Genomic DNA, 23205 nt, shown 5'->3' on the forward strand with positions numbered 1-23205 from the left:
TTTGGGACTAATGAGAAAAAGCTCCGGGAGAAACTATTGAGGGAGACAGACCTCACGTTGGACAGTGCTATAAAAATATGTCACGCCAGTGAGCTTGCACGGCAACAGGTACTGACTTTCAGAGAGCCTGCGCAAGGAGCAGCATATCAAGAAAACGAGGCAGTGAACACCGTGTCGGTGAAAGCAAAACAACGAAAAAAAAGTAGAAACAACGACAATCGGAACAAAACTAGTGATAAAGAGATGGTCAACTGCAAGAGATGCGGTGAGAAACACGGACCTAGACAATGTCCTGCCTATGGAAAAATGTGTGCAAAATGTAAGGGACACAATCATTATGCCAAAATGTGTCTCTCAAAGAAGAAGGGACAGGGTGTGCACACAGTGCAGGAAGACACAGATGACAGTGATGATTTGAGTGAAACATTTTTCATAAAGATGGTGTCACACGATGAAGATGTTAACACACCGTCATCAAGAGCAGATGATACAGGCCAGGCTGTTAATTCAGTAACAGGAGATAAATGGACTGCTCCACTGTTAGTTAATGGGACTATTGTAACATTTAAGATTGACACAGGGGCCAAAGCTAATTTGATCAGTGAGGAAGATTTCAGGGCACTGACACAGAAGCCTAGAAAATTTACAGAAAAAGTCACACCCCTGAAGGCTTATAATAATCAGCCAATACAAACAAAAGGTGGATGCAGACTGAAGGTGACAGCTAAAGGCAAACAGCATAACCTGTTGTTCACCATTGTGCCTAATGGACATGAGTCACTCTTAGGAGACAGAGCATCTGAGGACCTAGGTCTAGTAAAGAGGATTTATCAGATAAATACAGACAACATGAAAATAGTCAAACAAGACAAAAGACTGGAACACCAACAGTGCCAGGGAACCACAGACATCGTGGAAAAGTTTCCTTCTGTTTTCAAAGGACATGGGACATTACCTTACACGTACAAAATTCAGCTCAAGGACGATGCCAAGCCTGTAGTGCATGCCCCAAGGAGAGTGCCAGCACCACTCAGAGCTGGCTTGAAAAAAGAGCTGCAAAGGATGACTCAAATGGGTGTCATTGAGAGAGTGGAAGAACCCACAGACTGGGTGAACTCCATCACATGTGTCAAGAAGAAGACTACAGGTGCCATAAGAGTCTGCCTTGATCCCAAAGATCTAAATGAAAACATTAAAAGAGAGCATTATCAGATCCCAAAACGAGAAGAGATAATGAGTGAAATGGCAGGTGCTAAGTTTTTTAGCAAATTAGATGCTTCACATGGGTTCTGGCAGCTGAGGCTGGACCCAGAAAGCAGCAAATACACCACCTTTAACACGCCATTTGGACGTTACTGTTTCCTGAGGCTCCCATTTGGCATCAAATCAGCACCAGAGATCTTCCACAGAGCAATGGAGTCCATAATAGAGGGTCTGGAAGGCACCAGAGTCTATATAGATGACTTGGTTGTTTGGGGAACAACACAACAGCAACATGACGAGAGACTGGAGAAACTCTTACAGAGAATAAAAAAAAGTGGACTAAAACTAAACAGGGACAAGTGTCTCTTCAGTGTCACAGAGATGACCTTCTTGGGAGAAAAGGTCACAAGTGAAGGGGTGGAACCTGACCAGTCAAAAGTGCAAGCCATATTGGACATGCCTGCCCCCACTGACAAAAAGGGTGTCTTGCGAGCCATGGGAATGATCAACTTCCTGGGCAAGTTCATCCCTAATCTTTCTGCCAAGACAGCATGCCTCAGAGAGTTGCTACAGCACAACACAGTGTTTGAGTGGACAGCACGACATGAGAAAGAGTGGACAAAATTAAAGGAAACTGTAACCACTGAGCCAGTCCTCACATTCTTTGATCCATCAAAACCAACAAAAATCTCCACTGATGCCTCGAAAGATGGCTTGGGAGCCGTACTGCTCCAGATGCATGAAGATAAATGGCAGCCTGTGGCATATGCATCTCGATCAATGACAGAGACTGAGCAACGCTATGCTCAAATTGAAAAAGAGACGTTGGGCTTAGTGTTTGGGTGTGGAAAGTTTCACAGTTATGTGTACGGACTGCCAACCTTTACAGCAGAGACTGACCACAAACCGCTTATCTCAATCAGAAAAAAAAACCTCAATGACATGTCACCCAGAATCCAGCGCATGATGATGGTGTTGCAGCGTTATGACTGTGACCTCATTTACACACCAGGAAAACACATTGTACTGGCAGACACTTTGTCACGAGCACCAGCAACAAGCAGTGACGTGCTGGTCAGCCCTGTGTCCGATGATGCTGAAACACACGTAAACATGGTGACTGCTTCTCTCCCAACATCAGATGTCATGCTGCAGCAAATTGTGCAGGAGACGGCAAAAGATCTACTGCTGCAAAAGGTGACCCACCATATCCAAAATGGATGGTCAAGAGGAGACTGCCCAGGGTTCTACCCTGTGCGCGCAGATTTGTGTACAGCTAATGGACTGCTGCTGAGACAAAACAGAATTGTCATCCCACAATCCATGCGCCAAGATATGCTTCAGCGCATCCATGAGGGACATCTGGGAGTGGAGAAATGTAAAAGGAGAGTAAGAGAAACGGTTTATTGGCCAGGCATCAACAAAGACATAGAGGAAATGATACAGAAATGTGAAACATGCCTCAAGCTTCACTACAAACAAACAAAGGAGCCAATGCTTGTTGCAGAGCTACCCACTGCACCCTCCTCCTAGCATACCCTCCTTCATCGTCTGTTTTACCCTTAATGGGACCATAATTTACAAAACCATCAACATGCTGTATTGAAGAAAACTTAAAACTAGAGATTGAGACCATAAACTCATTAGCTCTCAGTGTTTACTGAGGTAATAAATCAAGGGAGAAAAAGGGCCATTTTCTTATAGACTTCTATACAAGCAGACTTCTTTTTGCAACTGGTAGAGGCCTCCCCTACTGGCCAATACAAATAATGCAGGTGTAAGGCACTTTGCCTTTAGTCTCTTTATACAGACTCTACATTCACTGAATGTAGAGTCTGTAAGCAAACCCTGGAGATCTTGCCTCCGGAAGAAGAGCGGAAGAACCCTGGTTTCCAGTTGTAGGCTGTTTGTAGTCCGCATGATATTGACTAATCACATTTGAGCTGGCTGCAGTTGTTGCCAGGTTAAACGGTCCGTGCGGTGAACTAACGAGGCGGAACATAATTGGTGTCACTGCAGACTCTGAATCCATCGCAGTGGTTCAGCATATTTACTTATAAACAGAAGTCGGAAACAGAAATCCACCTCCTCCGCCCAAATCAAACCGGAATGCCAAAAAATCGGGGGTCTGCCCCCAGAGGCTGTATCGTCGTCTGCCGGAAGTCAGACACTGAATACAGCCGATGGGTTCTGAGAATGCTTTGCCTTTGGCTTCACTTTTCAGAACTGGAAGCCACATCCATTTATTTTATGTAGTCTATGCCTGCTCATCAAAACATTTTTCCATAGTGCTCAAAGAAGTGGTCCAAAAAGTGTACAGCATACCTTTAAGTGACAAAAGAAGATACAGAATATTTTCAATAACACTACTAACAGCTGCTATTTCCGTTGTTAGTGTTTAGTTAGTTTAGTTTTTTTAACTAGCCTTGGTTTGATTTGGTCACATAGCATTGACTATGCACTCATTTGTGATGTAACAGATATATTTTGCCTCCATGTAAAGATATAATGTTTGGCTGGGGTGAAACTAGTGTTTGAACCCACAGACAGCACCAGCCCCTGCCCTGCTGTTCCCTGTGGACAGTTGCACAGCTAAGTGCATTGGATTTCCCCATGAGGTCTGTGTAGGGAATGTAATGTGACCAAATACTGAGGCAGAAACCATAGATAATGGATGTAGCCACTGTGACATCAACAACTGGTTTGCAGACTCCAGTTTTGAAGTTTGGCACTTTGCCTATCTCCATTTTGGTTATTTTAACTCCAGTGCTAGCTGCTAGCTTGATTAGCATGGTCTAATTACAGCTATGGTTAACTGTGATAATGCTACTGATAATTTTTATACCACTGAAACAAAATGTACTAACCGGAAAATATATTGAACTGGACTGAGCTCCTTAGGGGTGTCCTTTCGTATAACAAAACGGTGAACAAGACTTTTTTAGGCAACCAAAACCTAACAATTAACTTTATTTACTCTCACTAACTCCTGTAAGATGTTTCATTATAGACAATGAATAGCTTCCTTAGTCTCATCCCCCCTCTCAGATCAACAACAAGTTTCTTAAAGTTGTTATTTCACCCTTTGTGACTGACAGCTCTTTTTCATCTATGAACAATTGCATCTCCTTGAACCTTAAAAACAAGGCAAGGCTATTCCCTCCACTTCCTGCTTGGCACGCTCTAACCGTTGACCCAACAGTCTCCACATGAGATAACTAGGGAAATATTCCAAATCCTATTTTTTTCGTTGGTCATGCACCAAGAGATAGAGCAGCAGTGACATCACACTGAAATAACAACAGTTCCACCTATACTCTGTGAATCTGGCACTTCATTTTTCAGCCCCAGAGGTTGGTGCTTGGGACAAACGAGGTAACAAATGGGGCTACTGTCCGACCATCTTTACTGCAAGGAATACTGTAGGATTTCTGTTTGCCTCTTTGTCTAACAAGTGGTCTTGGTTGTGTGTGTATGTGTGTGTGTTTGAGTATGTTGGAGAAAGAGAGCAAAGAGAGAGATTAGGCAAAAGATAGAAAGATAAGTGCTCTTTAAAAGGCCACGTGCTTAAATGGAAACAAAAGCACACCTCTGGTGAGTTTTGCATTATTATAGCTGAGTACACAATATCCGCATTTTGTGTTTCTGGGGTGGATAACAATATCATTCTTTAATGTCCATCAGTGGAATGAAACTTAATTCTCGTTCAGCGCTTTGCTGTAGCGCTAATGTTTTCTCTCATTTGGAAGAAATGAACTTTAGATGGAAAGCCATGTGTTGCTCACACCATTAGAAACCAACCTGCATGATTTCTTCATCAGGTCTGACCCTGAATGTCTGCCACCAACAGCTCAGCAGCATCCCGACTCCGACACAGCAGCGTGAGAAATGATGACACCCAGACATATGCGGGAATACTGCCTGTTTCTTATGTAGGCTAAAGGGCACTCTCTCCTCAGAGGACAGTCGGGCAGGGGCCCAACACAAGTCGGCTCCTATTGTGTGCACATTCATGCTTGATTACTCCAGAGCCTTATCCATCTTTTACTGTGGGTGGCAGAGTTCTTTATACAGCACTGCGCCCTTATGATGGGTATCTGTGGGTTAACTAAGTTTATGATATGTCATTACGGAGCACAACATATAGTGAGAGTGAAAAAGAGAGGAAGAAAAAAGGGACTGAGGCTTGGACCACTTTTATGTTAGAAAACTGAGAGGGAGCTGTCTTGTGTTGAATCCGCTGGTAAAATAAATCAAGCTTGAGTTCACAGTTATATGCTCATTTGTGCGAACCACCGCCCACACACTCCTACACAAACACAGAGTCACAAAGAGTGAGTGAGAAACAGTCAAACTAAGAAAAGACCTTTGATATTTAGCTTTCATCATTTGGGAAACATCTGCTGTACAAACCTAAAATAAGAAGAGTACTGATTCTTTTAGTCTAATGCAACCAATATTGATAGGCTATAATTTGATACTACTTATTATGGGTTGCTTTCTGTACTAGGATCTCACTATACAGCTTCCTGTGCTTCTGTTCATTATATATCCTTTATGTACAAAAAGTAAAGTCCACACACTGTGCAGCAAACTACTCCAGACATGCTGCCTCACTTGATGGTCGTCACTTTTTGTTGCCTCGGTTTTCTGTTTAACAGTGCCACCTAGAGGTAGACGAAAGTGCCGCAACAGTGAACCTGTGTTAGAAGTGGCTGTGAATTCCCCTTCTCCTCTGTTTAACCAGTGAATGCAGCACAGGATCTGTTTTCTTGCTTCAAAAGACTCAAAGAGAAAGATTGGACTTTGCAGTGCTGTCCCACTGCAAGTGTTTGTGAAAGGGGAGGAAGAGGATTATGATGTGTATGTGTGTATGTTTGTGTGTGTGTGCGTCTTGTCAATCAACTCTAGCCTTCCACAGTGGTCAAGGATCTGTGCAGCTATCGATCTGATCAGTATTCACGATCAGCTGTCAGGTCATGACACACAGACTCATACACTAATGCAAACGTCAACGCACAGACACACAACAGACTCTCAGAAACACGTCTACACACACAGACACATGCAACCATGCACACACACAGTCATCATTCAGACTAGTGGTACCATAAATCAACATGTAGATCTATAAAGCCACAGACTCAATCCATCATGAATGTATTACACACACCCAAACTCACACACAGTTTCTCCCAGAGTACGCCCAATAAAATAACATTAAGTCCAAGTTTATTCCTTTCCCACATTATTAAAACAGGGTGATTCAAACTCCATCCAGGAATCAAGTCATTATTTGCAATATTAGGTTAGTCACTCATTCTGTTCTTCATTTCAGAATTAGTCTTGCTCAAACACTGTTTCTGTGTCTTTCATTATCTAGTCTGTGCTGAGCTGAAGTTAGAGCTTACTTGTCCTGAGAGACTAAAGATGTACGATACAGCTCTGACTACACACATGCACACATTCAAGCACACAAAGTAGTGTCGGAATAGAGACGCCCATCAGAGCATTCTGTGTGTTGCCTCAGTGTATTAGTGCGATATTGGCTATTTCCTGTTTTGATGGCAAGTCATTTTACAGGCGGACAGAGACACAGATGGCTCGGTCACCTCTTGGTGATGGTCTGTGACTGGCGTGATTGCTGTGTGGTCTCTGTTAGTTTGTCTGCTTCTTTCTATTCCACCGCAACGTCCCTCATTCACTCTCCATCAGCCTCCTTCCTCCTCGTCACGGTATCTACTCGTCTCTGTTGCTCTATCTCTTGGAGCGTGAACAAAAAAAAAAAAAAGGATTTGAAATATTTCCCTAGTTATCTCATGTGGAGACTGTTGGGTCAACGGTTAGAGCGTGCCAAGCAGGAAGTGGAGGGAATAGCCTTGCCTTGTTTTCAAGGTTCAAGGAGATGCAATTGTTCATAGATGAAAAAGAGCTGTCAGTCACAAAGAGTGAAATAACAACTTTAAGAAACTTGTTGGTGATCTCAGAGGAGGGATGAGACTAAGGAAGCTATTCATTGTCTGTAATGAAACATCTAACAGGAGTTTGAGAGAGACTAAGATACAGAAACTAATAGCAAGAAGTTGAACAGTTATTTTTTCAGCAATTTTCTACTCTTGTAAAACTCTTGAGAGGAAGCTGGCCCCAGTTTGGAAAGTTCAACCTGGTTAAATAAATAAAATAGATCACCGCTTTGCTCACACGGTCACTGGTGAGAACTGGGACAAGAGAAACAATAAATTTTCCATGTTTTTACAGGAGTGCCACACCTATAACATGTCTGCATTGGCATATCCTCTTCTGCTTAACAAAAGGAATGACTGACTCTGCCTTTAAAATAAAATCAACAGTACTTGCAAAGGAAACCTTAAATATCACGTAATCTACTACTGATGAAAGTACCATAGACTTTCCAATCACCCATGAGTATGTTGAGCTGGAACAGCTCACATAAATGTATAGGCTACTAACGCACAATTGTATTTACACTCAAAGAGACAGAGATAGAAAAAACTGAAGACTTACAAGGCACCTTAAATATTGGTTATAGCAAATAAACAATCATTAGTAAATAAGCAACAATATAAGTCTAGAAAAAACATTAAGCTAATCTGTTTTAACAGTGTGTCGGCAATTTATGTTACACTTTTTAACAAAAGCTACTTTGATCATTATTTTTAAATGAAAAAATGAATGAAATAACTATGTTTAATGTGAACGGGCTTGTTTGTGGTCAAAACCCTCCAAAAATTACAGATGTTTGTGTAGCCTACACGCAAAAGACAAATTCCCATAAAAAGAGAAGCTCTTAACAGAGGCAAAGGAGTGAAATATTACAAATTTTAGGTCAAATATAGCAATCCTTACGAATTAGAAGACATAAAATGGTCATAGGACCTCAGCAGCTTGCCACCCATCAGGTCACTGATGTTGGTGTTTATCTAGTGATTGGTGTTCATGCCTACAGTTGTCAGCAGTTCAAAAATTATAAATTGTTGGAGGTCCGTGTCCAGTTTACAAATGGGTGAGCACTGGACCTTCAGATCTACAATCCAAATGCTAATGACATCATCATCCGGACAAAGATAAGATAGCTTATGCTAACTGAATGTTAACAATATTTAACCCATACATAGTTAATTAATTACTGGTATTTTAGCAAAATGAAACACATAACGTTAGCCTACTTTTGTCTGTGACTGTTAACATTTCATGGTCTGAATCATATTCACAGAGCAGTGTTTTGAGTTAGTTCAGCCATTCTTTTCGACACATACAAAAAAGAGCCAGTGGATGGCACTCCTACCCTATTCCCATTCTCTATAAAGTGCTGCAGGAAAGAGTCCTACAACACCAAAATAATTTAGCATTTCTTCACTTCCAGTCTCCTTGTCTTGAAGATGGTGGTGTTCGTTTGTGATTATCTTGCTGAACAAAATGTTTAAGTATGATACATTTTTGTTTGCCACACAGCTTTTTTTTCTAGAGAAATCCAAAATGAAATGGAAAAACCAAAGGCTTTTTGATGAGGGAACCACAATGACACTGAACTGCATCCTGCAAAAAAGTAATCCCCGCAGTACTTAATTAGCACCCAGCTGCGGTTCTCTTCGACTCTGTGGAGTATTTTAGTGTCTTTCAGCACCATTGTTTTGGTTTTACACCACAAAACTTTACTGTTTTGATTGACTGTTGCGCTCAACAGTGTCATTTCCAGAGTGAACAGGCAGACAAACCTACTCTCCTGACCAAACAGCAGACAGACATATTGAACAGCTATAGGTAGGGAACATATTGGCACACTTAACAGCTTAAGAGACAGATATTTATCTTAGGAGTTGGTTTAGACCATAACAGAAATAAAAAAATAGACAATATTTGACTGACATTTGACAGGAAGCCAGAAAGGTGACTCCAAATGAATGCTAATTCTCCTCTCTGGTGCATGTATAAATAAACTGTTTGCTAACATGTTCACCAGTTACACTCTCTGGGTGATAGTATGGAGCATGGGGGTGGCAGAAGCTCAGCCTGTAGGGGCTTGGCTTAAGAACTGGTGGGTAGCTGGTCCTGCACAGATCAGGTATTAAGTGTGGACTGGCAGCTGTAGAGGTGTCAGTTCACCTCCTGGGCACTGCTGAGGTGTCTTTGAGCAAGCCACTGAACCCCTAACTGCTCTGGGCTGCAGCAACCCATCAATCTGAAATTTCTACACATTGTGTATGTGTGTAAAAATTAAGAAAATAGCAACACAATGAAAAAATGACAAACAAACAAACATAACAAGCAAGTAGATCTAACATACCAAACGCGTTTTGGCAAATCTTTGGGATAAGGTATTGGGAGGAAAATGGTGTGCAGATCCTTTAATACACACATCATAAACCACTTCTTCAATGACCCACTCAAGGTCCCACTGTGAGCACCTTAACAGTCAGTAGGGAAGGAAGGAAGGAAGGGAGGGATGTTGTCTGTTGATAACCTTGACAGAATGATGGCTTGAAATATGTCTGCTTCACTTCCTGAGCTTTGTGTCTCTCTGGTGTCAAATTCTTTCCCGACACCTTTGTCTGTGTTTTTGTCTTTATGAGTTCCCTCCCTCTGTCTGTCTGCCGCACGGTTTCACGTATTTCCGTTCCCTCACATCACACACACACATACATGCACACATATCTACCTATCATCGTGGACTGCAAGTATGATGATCATGTGTCATCCCGAGCCAGCTTCATTATTTATCACCAGATGTAATGATCAGGAGATGCAGATGATGGCGCCACCCTCATTGATTACCAGTGACAGTTAAAAAGCATGGCATAATTCCCATTGATCGTCTGTGACAGTGTTTAAAAAATGGTGTCATCTACATTGATTAGCAATAAAAATATGTGGCAAAGATGTGTCATGGGTCCAGAGCAGAGGAGCCCTATCACACACACTTCTATTCATCATCTGAATGTGTGTGGCACACATGCAAACATATATGAAAAGAGCTGAGGAGAAACCCATGAGTCTCAGCTTAGAAAATGAAAAAGTATCAGCAGTGAAATGTACTGACATGCTGCAGAAATCAACTCATAGTCACTCTGTGTGGAAAGGAAAGAGCAGTACAGAGGCTTTTCCCACTGGTGTTTCTGTGCAATAGAGTGGAGCAGACAAATGAGAGGTTAAGTTCTCACTATAGTCTCAACACTTAGCGAAACAAAAATATGATTTCTCCTCTTTTAACCTCACGTCTGGAAACGAAACCCTGGCTGCCACCTGGGGGATTCATACAGAGTTTGTGAGAGTTTAGACGTATTGTCTCACTCTAAAAATACATAGTTTAGCTTGAATAAACATATATTACTATCATTCTCTTTAGCTGGCTGTCATTAACATTTCAACAGGGTTTCCACTGTTGAAACAATATAGGAAATGTCCAGTCATCAAAATTTCTCTCAATAAAGCACGTTGGATTCTATGAAACTCCATTGAGATGACCGTCTGACACAGAGACAGAGCGGTCACTGTCACGTGTCCCTTGGTGACTGGTTCCATATTGATTGGAGACTAAAATAGTCTGTGGAACTATTGCATGAAGGTCCCACCAATATCACTGCACCAATATATAAGATTTAATGAACTGAGACAAAAGAGAAATAAAAATAGGTCTCAGCTCCATGCTCTGTTTAATCATCTTTTCAATCAAGGAAAGGCAACCCCCAAGGCAACCCCCAAGGCTAAAAAATGAAGCCAACACAGAAGTGCCAAAAACTGCAGTTTCTTGAATGGCCACTTGAGGCTGGCTCCAGAGGCCAGTCAATCCCCCATTGGCCCTCATGTTAAAATACCCAACTTTACAGCATATTTACAGCCTAGTACTAGAAATGTTTTGGTCTCTCTACTGTAGCATAAAGAGTCAAACAAACTTTGGACTTTCACCCTGGAGCGCACTGTTTGTTTCCCATGGGAAACCAAGAGTCAATGGAGTAATTTCAGTTACAAAGTAGTGTGTTAGTATATGTATCATGCTACGGTAGTGAAGTACCATTGTGCTTTTGTTGCCTAAACTTGAGAATATAAATGTAAAAACAGAGTGTTTTATCCACGTTGTAAGTTTATTTTGAAAAAGACTGTATGCATATAATGAGCAGAAATTATACATTACCTGTAAAAATGGAAGTATATTTTAAAAAGGCACAACGCAAGTAACAAGCATAAATTGACAGGCAATCCCAGAGTGTCCAAAACTGAAGCAGGAGGGTACCTAGCACATCATATTTTGACATTTAGGTCTACTGACAAAGTGGTGAAATTTGACAAGTTGGGATGAGGACCCTTTGGATCCACCCCCTTGCTCCCCCACAGCTTCACCCCCTCATCCAAATATGTTCACTATTGGCCCAAAAAAACAAGATGACAAAGGCCAAAATGCCGAACTCAAGGCTTTAAAACATGAGTCCGCAAACACTCTTTACACAGTCTATGGGCTGAATTCACCTTTACCACTCTGCTTAGTAAATTGGAAGAGCACCTTGGTAGGTTAGACCTCCTAAAGCTGTTGAAGATCTTTATTTATGGAAATCTACTGCTGTCTACTATGTGTTCATCTAAAGGAACATCAGGTAACACACTGCGCCAATCAAATATGTGTTCCCTGTAGTCCGACTAGATTACTTTGTAATGCAAATGACACATTGTGTAATTGGTTGTTCTAAAAGTTACACAGTCTTGCTTTAATGTGGTTAATGGTTCCTTATCTGAGAAAAAAAGCAGGTACACACTGTTATGTTCACATCGTTTTATCGTGGCATGTTGTTTTTTTTCTTGTGTGGAAGACCTGAGTGTAAGTTATTGCTGTTTACTCAACCTGAGTCCATTTTGGTTTGTGAACCACACACTCTGATTTCAGGCACAATATTTTCCCGTCCTCTGTTTATTGTCTTCCAGTAGCCCTCTCTTTGTTCCTTCCATCCATTCTTCACTCGCCTCTTCCTTGATGGGTAGGCTCGATTTCTTCCTCCCCTCTTCCCCACTTCCCCTATCTTTGTGATTTATACGTCCACGCTGCGTTTCTCCCCTGCTACCTTGATGAGTGCTCAACCACACATGCGCACGCACAAATAGATGGATGAGCTGGTGATAGCTAAACCAGCCAGACTTCACTGTGAATTATAATCACCTTCAATCTGTGTCTCTGAATCCCTGCCCAGTTCTTATGTTCGTGTGTGTGTGTGTGTGTGTGTGTGTGTGTGTGTGTGTCAGGAAGCTCTGCTCTGCCTCACCAAGTCATGTGTGATTATCTTTCATGACTGTAAGTGATGGAGCAGTGAATAGTTTGTTCCCTGAAGGGCTGTATATTGTGTGTGTGTGTGTGTGTGTGTGTGACTGTTCCTCCTTATTATTCTCTGGGTCCCCTGGTGTTTGACCCGTCTTTCTATTCTGTCAAGGTTTCATGTGAGCTGGAATATAATTCTATTTCCAATGCTGTCCCATTGTCAGTGGAAAAGTGTGTGTGTGTGTGTGTGTGTGTGTGTGTGTGTGTGTGTGTGTGTGTGTGTGTGTGTGTGTGAATAACTGGTGGTCTAGCAGTCACATGGGAGGATACACTGTGGAAATATAAATCTCACACAGAAAGAGGAGAGCGGACATCTGAGGGAATATATCTAAAGTTCTCAACAGGAACCCGCTCTTCTACACAAAAATCATGCTTTCGAGCAAAATTTAAAAAGGCTTTCTTCTCTAAATAGGCCTTAAAAATTAATATCCAATAAGAAAATGTCAGAGGAAACCCCTCCATTGTGGAAAAGCGATCTGAACTGAGCAATCTGAGGAATATAGTATAACACTTGACCCTGTACCTCGAGTCAAAGAAGTTCAAGTTGGCAACAGCAACGCAACTAAGCCTCTAATGCCACTTGAAACTTAATTTCAGACAAAACATCAGACCTACAGTCCAGTCCTTTTCGAGAGCACTGGGTGAAGTGGATAACAAAGGGTAACGGTAGTATGATCTGCAATCTCAGCATCTTGTCATTCCCTGGGCGTCAAATACAGTCACTTTTTTCACACCCTTTTGCATTTGATATTGATGTCAAGGCACCCTTTAGCATGTTTACTAGATGAACCAGGTTTTCAGCTAACTCCAGTGTAAACCCATCCGTGGCCATACTTGACTCTGGGAGCATCTGATGTAGGGTAAAGAGCAAGAAGGTCCACATAGGGTGACATGGTGGGTCAAACAAGACCAGACATTCAGCCATGAAATTATGGCTGCGTTCAACCCTAATAAAACATAGCAAAAGTAAAGATCAACCATAATTTGGTTTATATGCATGTCACTGCTGATAGGCTAACACCTCTGACACTCCCACCAAACAAGAGAAAACATACCTCAAAGCCCATTTACACACTGTATCAAGGAAACATGGCGTTCACTTGTGTGACATATTTATCATACTTAGTTATTTCAACCCAAAAACATGACCTTTTTTCTGAGTTAACCAAGTAATTATGTTTACCTAACTGTGATCGTTTCATAACATAAGTGTTCAGGTGTGCGTTACATGGATACATTAAAGGGTGCCCTGTGTGTCACTATGATACGCCAAGGGCTGTGACAAAGCATCTGTATTTCAGGACCTCAGAATGAGAACAGGTAGTTGAGGAGTCAGTGCAGTGCAAAGAGGAATGTTAATCTATAACAGCACATGATATTGAGTTTTATATTGCTCTGATGAACACACATTTTCATGGTCACTGGTTTACACAGATGTGTTTCATTTCAGTGCAATGCCAGCATATGTCTGTGTGTCTGTGTGTATACTGTGACTGATTTTTTGGGCAGATACATTGGGCAAGAACCCTGCTTTACTAGCATTTGTCCTAATTTATAACTGCAGTAAACACTGCACTGAGAGGGATGTCTTTGATGTTCGAAATTTACATTTTTATGGAAATCTCGTAAAAAGTAATGAAAGACAAACCTCAAAGCACCTCCAGCTTATTATCCATATATGCAATACGGTTCATCCTCATTAAGGTGCATTTTCATCAAGTCATGTGGCATATAACTGAGGACAGATAATGGCCTTTGTGTTGCCAAACTTCAGCCCCTTCACTCACATCAAGTCTAAAGGCTGATTTGATCGTGTGGTAAATCAAAGACATAGCGTACTATATTACGCTGTAAGTAAGGACAACAGTTTAATCATTGTGTTATGATGATGCTAGTGTTTTGGATATGGGAATGAACAAGACCTATGCACAAAGACAAAAACAAATATGTTTGTGTTTCTGTCTTTATGATGGCGTATGACATATGATGACAAAACAAGAAGATTCTCATAGATGCAGTCACTATACTGTATGAAAAGCCCTCCAGCCACATGACAGAATCAAAGACAGAATGATGTTGGAAAATATGTGTGGACATGAGAAGCCTGCATGGATGAGAAAGAGGCGGGTGCATAAAATGGGGCGATACTCCCCCCTGCTGCAGAACACAGGAACAACATCATGGTCATGTCACAATGAAAACTGCTTTTGTTTAATAGTTGGTGCCCTCTTATAAAAAAATAAGCAACAAAGCACCCAAACTCTTTTTAAAGACAATCTTTTTAGGTATAACAATAATCATACCAGTACAGTGCTTTAATTTGAAGGAGTGCATTGATCGTAAGGAACAAAATCGTTTACCCTTGGTGGCCACTGCCTTGTAGACCTTGAACTGTCGATCTCTGTTTCTTAAAGCTGTATATCTTTTCTCTAAAGGAACACTACTTTTGTCTCTGTAATGCAAAGTACACACACTCACCAGTTCATTGTGGTTGGGTGCAGAGATTTCAGAGTGGCCATATGGAAAGAGTATAAATAGCAGTTATAAACATGGGCATTTACATTTCATGTTTTTTCTGTTTTTATGGTGATATCAGCCCAGGGACACACATTTATATTTAATCTGTAAGTAAATTTATCCACTATTAAGCATATCTCTCCATGTAATTTATGACACATAAAAAAACCTTCCTTGTTTTTATAATTTGTAATTGATAGGTCCTTACCAACAAATTCCATCACAGCTTTGGCGTCTGGCTCTGACCCTGGTGACTTCCCATAGTAGATGTCCACAAGGAAATAACATTAAGTACATCAGTGGGACTGGTTTTACAAAGCACTGCAAGGTTTATGTTTAAGGCATGTTTTCTTATGTCAAAAGTAATTATAAAATGTGACTTAATACAGAAAGCTTGTGAAAACCATCTCTTGAAGAGTCAGAGGTCTTGAGCCATGTCTTATGGGCCGACACTATCATATTTAGTTGTACTGTGCGCCCCTCTTGATTCTCAGAAAAGAGTTGATTTCATGTCAGTAGCAATCGACTTGATTTGGAGTGTTAAGTGGTTGATATGTTTTTGAATAACACAGATTGACATGACAACTGACAACACTGACATCAGGGAATATTTAGCTCTGAGAGGTGTCTGGCTGCAATAACATTTTGGCTCACCAACTATAATTTGTTTGTAGGGAGATGACACATCTAGAAACTGGTTAAAACTAGTCCCATCTATGAGTTGTTTCCATCACAATCTGTCTGTTTGTAAGGTTTATGACATTTTTTATACGACCAATAGAAGTTGCACAAATCAGAAATCTTTTATTCCTACTCATAGGTGCTTTGAGTCTCTATTAGCTTGAGGCAAATGACGGGCTAATTAGTCATGTTGTGATTCTTGAAAGCATGCAACTCACTTTCCCAGTTGGCACTGAAATTTCTGTTGAGGTCAACACCATAACAGCTGCTTCCTGGAAGAGGGGTTGAACAAGAATTTTTCCACGGACGGGCCGAAATGGAAACAACACACAGACACAGAGGTTGGATAGTTTGTTAGTTAGACTCTGCAAGGTTAAAGAAATGAGAAGGTGTTGAGTTGCAGTATGGTCACATATTTGACACAGAGTAATCATAATCCTATCACTAAGCATGGCGGGATTATGGGACAATGTGCCCCTGGGTGCAGATATGCAAAAGGCCCCACCACCTCTGCATAGGTGGCTTAATACTTGTGTATCAGCTCTATGCAGAGCCTGGGCCGTAGCCTATGCTGGTGGCCTACACCGTTGTCAGCATTTATACTTGTGCGGTGGTGAGTTAAACCTCCAAAACACTAGTTGGCAGCGGGATTTCTGTGAATTGCTGTTAAGTTTAGTTTATTCAAAACACACCCAAAACACACATTAAATATGGCTTAATAGAGACAGTTCCAAACACAAGTACACAAATTGGCTTCACTATAACTCTCAGCATTCACAGACAAAGCGTTTGTCTTTTCCCCCCACAAATACAACATGCTAATGTTTTTAGCACAAGCCTATGGCATTTTACATTGTATAAGTTAGCCTAGCGGCTAGTGGACGTTCAACAACAATGCAACTGTCCTATACTAAACACGTTTTTTTTTTTCTTCAAATAAATATAACATGCTAACGTGGTTTTCATGGTTTTCAGCTCAGCAATGGTTTTCAGCTTACAAAAAAATACAGGGGGTCTGTGTCGCCGTGACGTGTAGTAACATTTCTGGGGAGGCGCACATCAGGCTATGCCATAGGTACGGCGTATAAATCCCGTATAAGACACACAGACTTTGTGGTTTTGCTTTTGTGTCTCTGGGTATTTGTGTCTCTTTGCAGTTCTTTTGCATCTCTTTGCAGTAATTTTGAGTCTCCTTCTGGTCAGTACGTGTTAATTTGAGTGACATTTTGGAGATGAAGGCCAGAGGGGCACCTGAGGCTTTGGGCCCCTGGGTCTGCGCACGTTAGGCCCATTCAGTGATTCATCTATCACACCAAGAAAACACAGTCACTCAGTCACAACACTGATGAAGTTTTACGTGAAACAACTGAACTGAATGAACTGAAATGTGATTCGGACTAATAAAACAAAATATACAGTAAATGACTGGGACAAGAGCTCACAATGGCGCCTCACAAAATGAAAATCAGAATCACAGTAGTTTCCAGTAATAGCCACACCTCTTCATGAGTTTCACAGTCAAATTCTGAATATGAAATATCACAGTTACATATTGTAAAATCCTGGAAATAATTACCAGCGCAGAAATATTTAACATTACTGATTACAAAGCTGACTGGAGATGGTAGTACAGTTCCAGATCTAAACTGCAGGTTGTGCACTGAGCCTGTGTTTTGCAGCGGAGCTAGAAAACTATGCCTCTCTCACTACATTCTACACCATCAGGAGTTGCTGAATAAATATGCTATTCATCCGTGACTATCCTGTGTGTGTGTGCTGTTGTTGTTGTTGTCCCCTGTTTGGACTCATGTGGATAATGTAATTGACAGACGGCTCTCACTCAGGCCAAGCTAGGCACAGGGAGAAAGGGGATAGACACAGCAGGTTAAGATATTGCCTAGATTTGTTGTCTTTGACATTTGCAAATGAGGACATTTCAAGTTGGATCTTCCTGAGGAGCCATCATTGTTTTGGGGTTTTATCAAGAGGGGATATATTTTGATTGTTACAAACTTTTGGAAAAGGCCAATGGGTGCCAAGGTTACCATCTGCTGCTGTCAGTATCTGAAACACAACAGGGAAGAGAAGAATGCTATTTTACGGTGAGACAAACACCTGTGAGACAAGATGACTGCCTCTAATCCTGCTTTTAAACCTCTTATTTCCTCTTATTCTTCTTCTTTCCCTCCAGTATGCGCACCACTACAGCTTCCAAACAACCAGTGCAGTTATCCAGTGAGTCCAGTGACAGTGACATAGAAGAGGAGAGCCTTTTTGGGCCACAGCCTTCGAGAAGAAGGCCACGGAACAACCAGCCGAGCCAGAGGAGCACAGTGGACCTGTGGGCCAACACAGGCAGACCCTGTGAGTCTCCCATCAGGAGAGGATCGGACAGAGAGTTACAGGCTTTTATCAGCATGAGAGACCAGACTGACAAGGCTACAGAGGTGAGAGGAAGTGTGTTGCTGTTGCACAAGAGATCATGTATGAGGAAATTAACACACATATACAAAGAAAAAAGCAGCAATATATTTGTCTATATCATTTCACCTAAAATAACAAAAATCAGGCTTTCAGTTCTTTTTAATGATCAGTGCAAGCTCCCCAGCCATTGAAGGGTGATATGGTGTCTAGAAATGGGATGTTGCAGAAAAATGCATAAACAATGTATGTTAATGCAAGGGTGGAGCTTTAAATGAACTTTTTAATATAATGTGTATACATGAATTATGTATATCTGTACCAGGGCTATTATAGTTTTGTATTTTTCAGAAGAAATTCAGAATAGGTATTACTCGACAAACAAAACACTTATTGAAGGCAGTCATGTAGACTTCCAAGTATCAAAAACCATATGCAACAATGACTGATTTGAACAAATTGACAAAGACTAAAACTTAAAATATTTCCGGTACATTTTTTTTTAGTGAAGTTATCTAAGTACATAATATAATTTTAGTTGATTTTAACTTTTTCTAAAGTATAGTTTTTCATTTTTATTTCAGTTTCAGTGTGTTTCTTCACACCTAGTTTTCGTTTTTAGTTTAGTTTTAGTTAACTATAATAAACTTGATCTGTACATATACTGTGCAAAACTATAAATGTGCATAATATAATAATTGGGTGCTGAAAATGCCAGAAAAATAGTCATGATTTTAAACTTGAAAACCATTTTTAATATCAGTTTGACTGTTTGACTGAATGGATTTAAAATAACCCAATATGAATTTACAACATGGTTTTCTACATAAATGAAAACAGCTGTGAAAGCCCTTGTAGTTGTCTGCAGTATGTAAATAGCTGTGATCCTTAAGTGAAGTTTAAAAGAATTCTTCTGTTATCATCTATTAACTGGGTTACAGTGAATCATTAAATCTATTTGACATTATTTATGTGCAAAGCTTTAGTTGATCAGTTTCACATGGATATCAGTTGCTATGTGGCAAATGACCAAAGCAGAGATGCACTGTATTTTCCCATGGTGAGATGCTTTTAGCAATTCCTCACATGTACCAGCACAGGATGTACTAATTCAGTAATTCACTCTATTTTCCTTATCTGTTCCACTACAGCTCTCTAACGTCATTATTCAATAAGGGAAGAGGATGAACACAGGTGGCTCTCAAAGAAGCCTTTGACTCACTTTCATGTCAAACCACATCAGTGAATGAACTTGACCTCAATTCCAAAATAACTTCAAATTTAAAATATCACATTAGAAGAAATGAACTTGGTGTTGCCAGAGTCATGAGAGTAGGTGAGCCAGAAGACAGTTTACTACACAGTGCACACACACACACATGCACACACACAGTACACAGAGGCCAGACGTGCTGCTTTATTCACTTACTCAATCAGTGACACACACAGTAACTTACTGTAGGTTGTGTATAAGCGAGTTCAAATGGATTAGACATACAGTAACTTTTTTGTGTGTGTGTGAGGGGGGGTTGTATAATGTTATCTTTAAAGGATGATCCCTGCTGTATGTACAATACCTTTTTTTACTCCATTTCTCTGGAACAGATTGGGGTCATCACTCAGGGGCTTCTTTCCTAGAATCAGGATCTCAGTGAATCTCCACAGAGGAGCTGAGTTGCTACAGTCTCTGAGCAGAGAGTTAGAGTTTGGTGAACATGTGACGACCAGTCTTCATATTGAGAACAGCAGGCTGCGGGACACAGTGGGCACATTGTGTTAATAAATTAAATTCCTTAATGGAGATGTAGGCCAACAGCCTGGCTGGCCTTTCAAAGAGAATATTCACTGAACCATTTCAATCATGTCGTGAGGCTGTTTTAATATTAGGACAAAAGAACTGGGAATGAGTCTGTTACATTAAAGGGAAATTCCACACTAAAGAAAAACTAGACCAGTAAATAAAGTAGAACATGTTGGTCTGTAAACTCTCTGCTTTGTGTAATTTAAAATTAGTTGTGAGTATTTTTCTTGTTTAGTGAAGAAAACAGTTTCAAACACTGCTAGATAGGTTGTTTGTCTTACATTTGCATAGCATTTCACAGCAGACATCTTGACTTGCTATAAAAAGAAATGCACAAATGTTATTATTAATGTTAACAATGACTCTGTTCTATCTAAGGCTATATCCACCATGATATGTTTTTATTTTAGAATGGATAACTGCTGCTACATTTATGCCTAGAGTCTACACTACTCCAGCGTATATGAACCTCTAAAACAGAGGCTTTTGAAAATGCTGCTAAACCCATTTTCGTTTGAAAACTCTGGAAGTGTGTTTTAGTCTGGACAGGGAGAAACAGAGACTTGTAAAAACGATGATGCAGACACCCATGTACACTCTCTGAGTAGGTCTTATCAGTCTTACCAAATTTTCTTTGCAATGACTTCCAATCTGTTTCTTTTGCTGCCTTGACAGCCTTGTACTCGTTTTACTTTCAGCAACAGCTCCACCTAGTCCTTGGTCCAGGTAAAGAAATTTCAGGGGGGTTTTTTTGCCATTGCTGTACTTCCTCCGTCGTATTTTCTGCAACTAAGCAACCAGCTCAAGTGTAGACAATCTACTTCCTGTTTATACTGTCACACCTTCAGGCGCGTTGGTGCAGACAGAGATTATTTCTGAAACGGCACTTAAATGCTTGTCTGTATAGAGATTGTTTTCATTTTAAAACATAAGTTTAGAATCAAATTGTATTAGTGTGTCCCAGTAGGCCATGACAGTGTGGCAGTGAGCCAACGTGCATGAATCCAGGACCAAGCAGCTAAGTGGCATGCAGCCATCATTAATTTTATTACGTAGACTTGTGATCTTCCTGCTGTCAAGATGTCTTCTTTGAGAAAAGCAGGAGCTTTTTTAGAGATGTTGACATGTTGAGATTGACACGTTTTATTAAGATCCTGCACACTGACACTCATGTCGCTCATTCTGGCCAATTAGCCTTCTGCTATACTATATTAACTGCTGAGAATGATAAAGGTGCAACTTTACTACGCCTTAAAGGTGAAACCAAACTAATGAGAGTCAGAGTGATGTCAACAAAGCTCAGGCTGTACTGTCCATACTGAGGTTTAATGAGAAAACAGAAATGAAAACACCTGTGTGGGTGGACTGTAGGGCCTTCCAGCAGCAGGTAAAGTTTATGTATGTGCAGTTTCACAGAGGTTAACAATCATCACTTTATCCACGACTTTCCACATTAATTAAGAAGACTTACTGTGTGGTATACCTCTGTGTGTGAGTTTGCTCTATAGGAATGGGAGAAGCTGAATTATGACATACACACTTTACGCTACGCCAGACGAGAAGTCAGATCTCGATGGAGGAAAATCCTGCTGCAGCTAGGTGAGACACATCATATTTGCTACTGTCAAATCCAGTCAGCAGTCTGTTGTAAGTGTGTGATTCCCCCTACATCTCTCTGCAGGTTATCAGTGTGAGGTGGACGCCTTGCTGTGTGTGAACAGACAGAGCTGGTTGAGTCGAGATGAGGAGCATCTTAACAAAGCCACTGACCTGTTGAAAGAGCTGCTGGACCACACCTCTCTGTTTCCTCCAGAAACTGAGCAGACCAAATACCTCTGTGTCATGGTACATACACATGCACACACACACACACACACACACACACACACACACACACGCACACACGCACACACACACACTGTTAGCATTATGCCGTTTTGCAGATGTTGGCTTTTGTTCTCCGTACCTTATGACTAAATGTTGTTATTGAATGTCAAGTTGCGGGCAGGGGACGTTTGGAAGACTTTGGATTTTCATTACTTACAACACAACTTGAAACCATCAAAACATCAGCGTCATTGATCGTCAGTAATTTACGTCAAACTGACATTGGAATTAGGCGTTGTCCTGACATTTCATTTTTCTCAGCTGAAGTTACAACATATTTCCTGCATGTTATGCTTGTTATGCATATGTCCTCATCTCCACATCACCCTTCTTTCTTCCTCTTTCCATGTCATTCTTCCTTCTTTCAACTCCTCTTTTGTTTCTCTCTATCTCTTCCTGACCTCCTCTTTATCCCCCCTGTGTTTTGTTCTCATGTTTCTCTCCCTCCATCTGCATCTGACAACACTACAGTATCACCTGTCTCACTCTTATCATGGTCTTTATCTTTCTCTGAAGGACCGGCTGGTGTCACTGGACAGTGCTGAGGACTTTGTCAGACTGGCCAAAGAAAAATATCCCAAGAAAGAAGGCTGAGAGACAGTGACAGAAAAATAAGACATAAAAATTGGGAAAGAGGAAAAAGAAAAATGTTTAAAATGTTAAAACACTGTACAAGTAAACTTGTAAATACAATTTAATCACAGTTTAACATTCATTTGATTGCAGATTAAAATGAAATTCTAATGGCAGTTCCACTGTGTATATGGTACGTTGCACAGATAACGCTGTATGCAAGCACTGTTATTAATTTATTCATTTTCTTTTAAAAGTAGAAGTTTCACTCTTCTCATGTTTCTGTTGCACTGATACTATGTTGCTCAGCTAAGGAGGATTGCCCTGCTAATAAGCAATGTCATTGGTGAGGATACTTCTGGTTAAAACATGTTTTGTTTTTTGTGCTTGTTTTAATTTAATTTAAAGTATTGTAGGTATATGCACATCCAATTAAAAATAAGTTTAAAAAAAATGAATTAAATGAGAAAATGAGAAATACCTCTGCAGATACAAAGATGTATTAACGTCTATATTAAATATGACACGGCCCAATCCATTTAAATGTCTTTCTTTATGGCACCACAAACATATTTAACACATTTGTTGTTAATAAACTTTGCGCTTTTCTGTGATACTGGGTTGTTTCTTGCTCACCTTGTTACTAAAGTACTAAACTACTAAAGTAAATTTGCTCAGTCCAGCAGCTGGATGTTTCATTCAAACTTTGTGTGTTTGGCTTAGTCTACCACTGTGTTAGCTGCTTTGTCCAAGAGGTGGCAGCAAATACTGTTATGTAGTCAGTTTCCAGTGGGTTAGACTA

At 40.6% G+C, this 23205-nt stretch overlaps 1 protein-coding gene across 1 annotated transcript; it reads left to right on the forward strand.

The window, feature by feature from the left end:
• The first annotated feature begins 17561 nt into the window (after positions 1-17561).
• On the forward strand, positions 17562-22955 carry LOC144466799 (melanoregulin). Its single transcript, XM_078174210.1, has 5 exons — positions 17562-17823; positions 17913-18168; positions 21452-21542; positions 21625-21788; positions 22347-22955. Exons 1-5 carry the CDS (start codon positions 17750-17752, stop codon positions 22422-22424), a joined length of 663 nt encoding a protein of 220 aa, XP_078030336.1. The 5' UTR covers positions 17562-17749; the 3' UTR covers positions 22425-22955.
• The last annotated feature ends 250 nt before the right edge of the window (positions 22956-23205 follow it).

The sequence above is a fragment of the Epinephelus lanceolatus genome, chromosome 14 (genome assembly GCF_041903045.1).
Source record: "Epinephelus lanceolatus isolate andai-2023 chromosome 14, ASM4190304v1, whole genome shotgun sequence".
Classification (NCBI taxonomy): domain Eukaryota; kingdom Metazoa; phylum Chordata; class Actinopteri; order Perciformes; family Serranidae; genus Epinephelus; species Epinephelus lanceolatus.

What these genes read in the sequence shown, in the direction of transcription:
- LOC144466799 (XM_078174210.1), top strand. Translation starts at nt 17,750, where the DNA reads ATGGGTGCCAAGGTTACCATCTGCTGCTGTCAGTATCTGAAACACAAC. An exon ending in GAGAAGAATGCTATTTTACG is followed by an intron (nt 17,824 to 17,912) that starts GTGAGACAAACA and finishes CTTTCCCTCCAG; the next exon opens with TATGCGCACCACTACAGCTT. An exon ending in AGACTGACAAGGCTACAGAG is followed by an intron (nt 18,169 to 21,451) that starts GTGAGAGGAAGT and finishes TTTGCTCTATAG; the next exon opens with GAATGGGAGAAGCTGAATTA.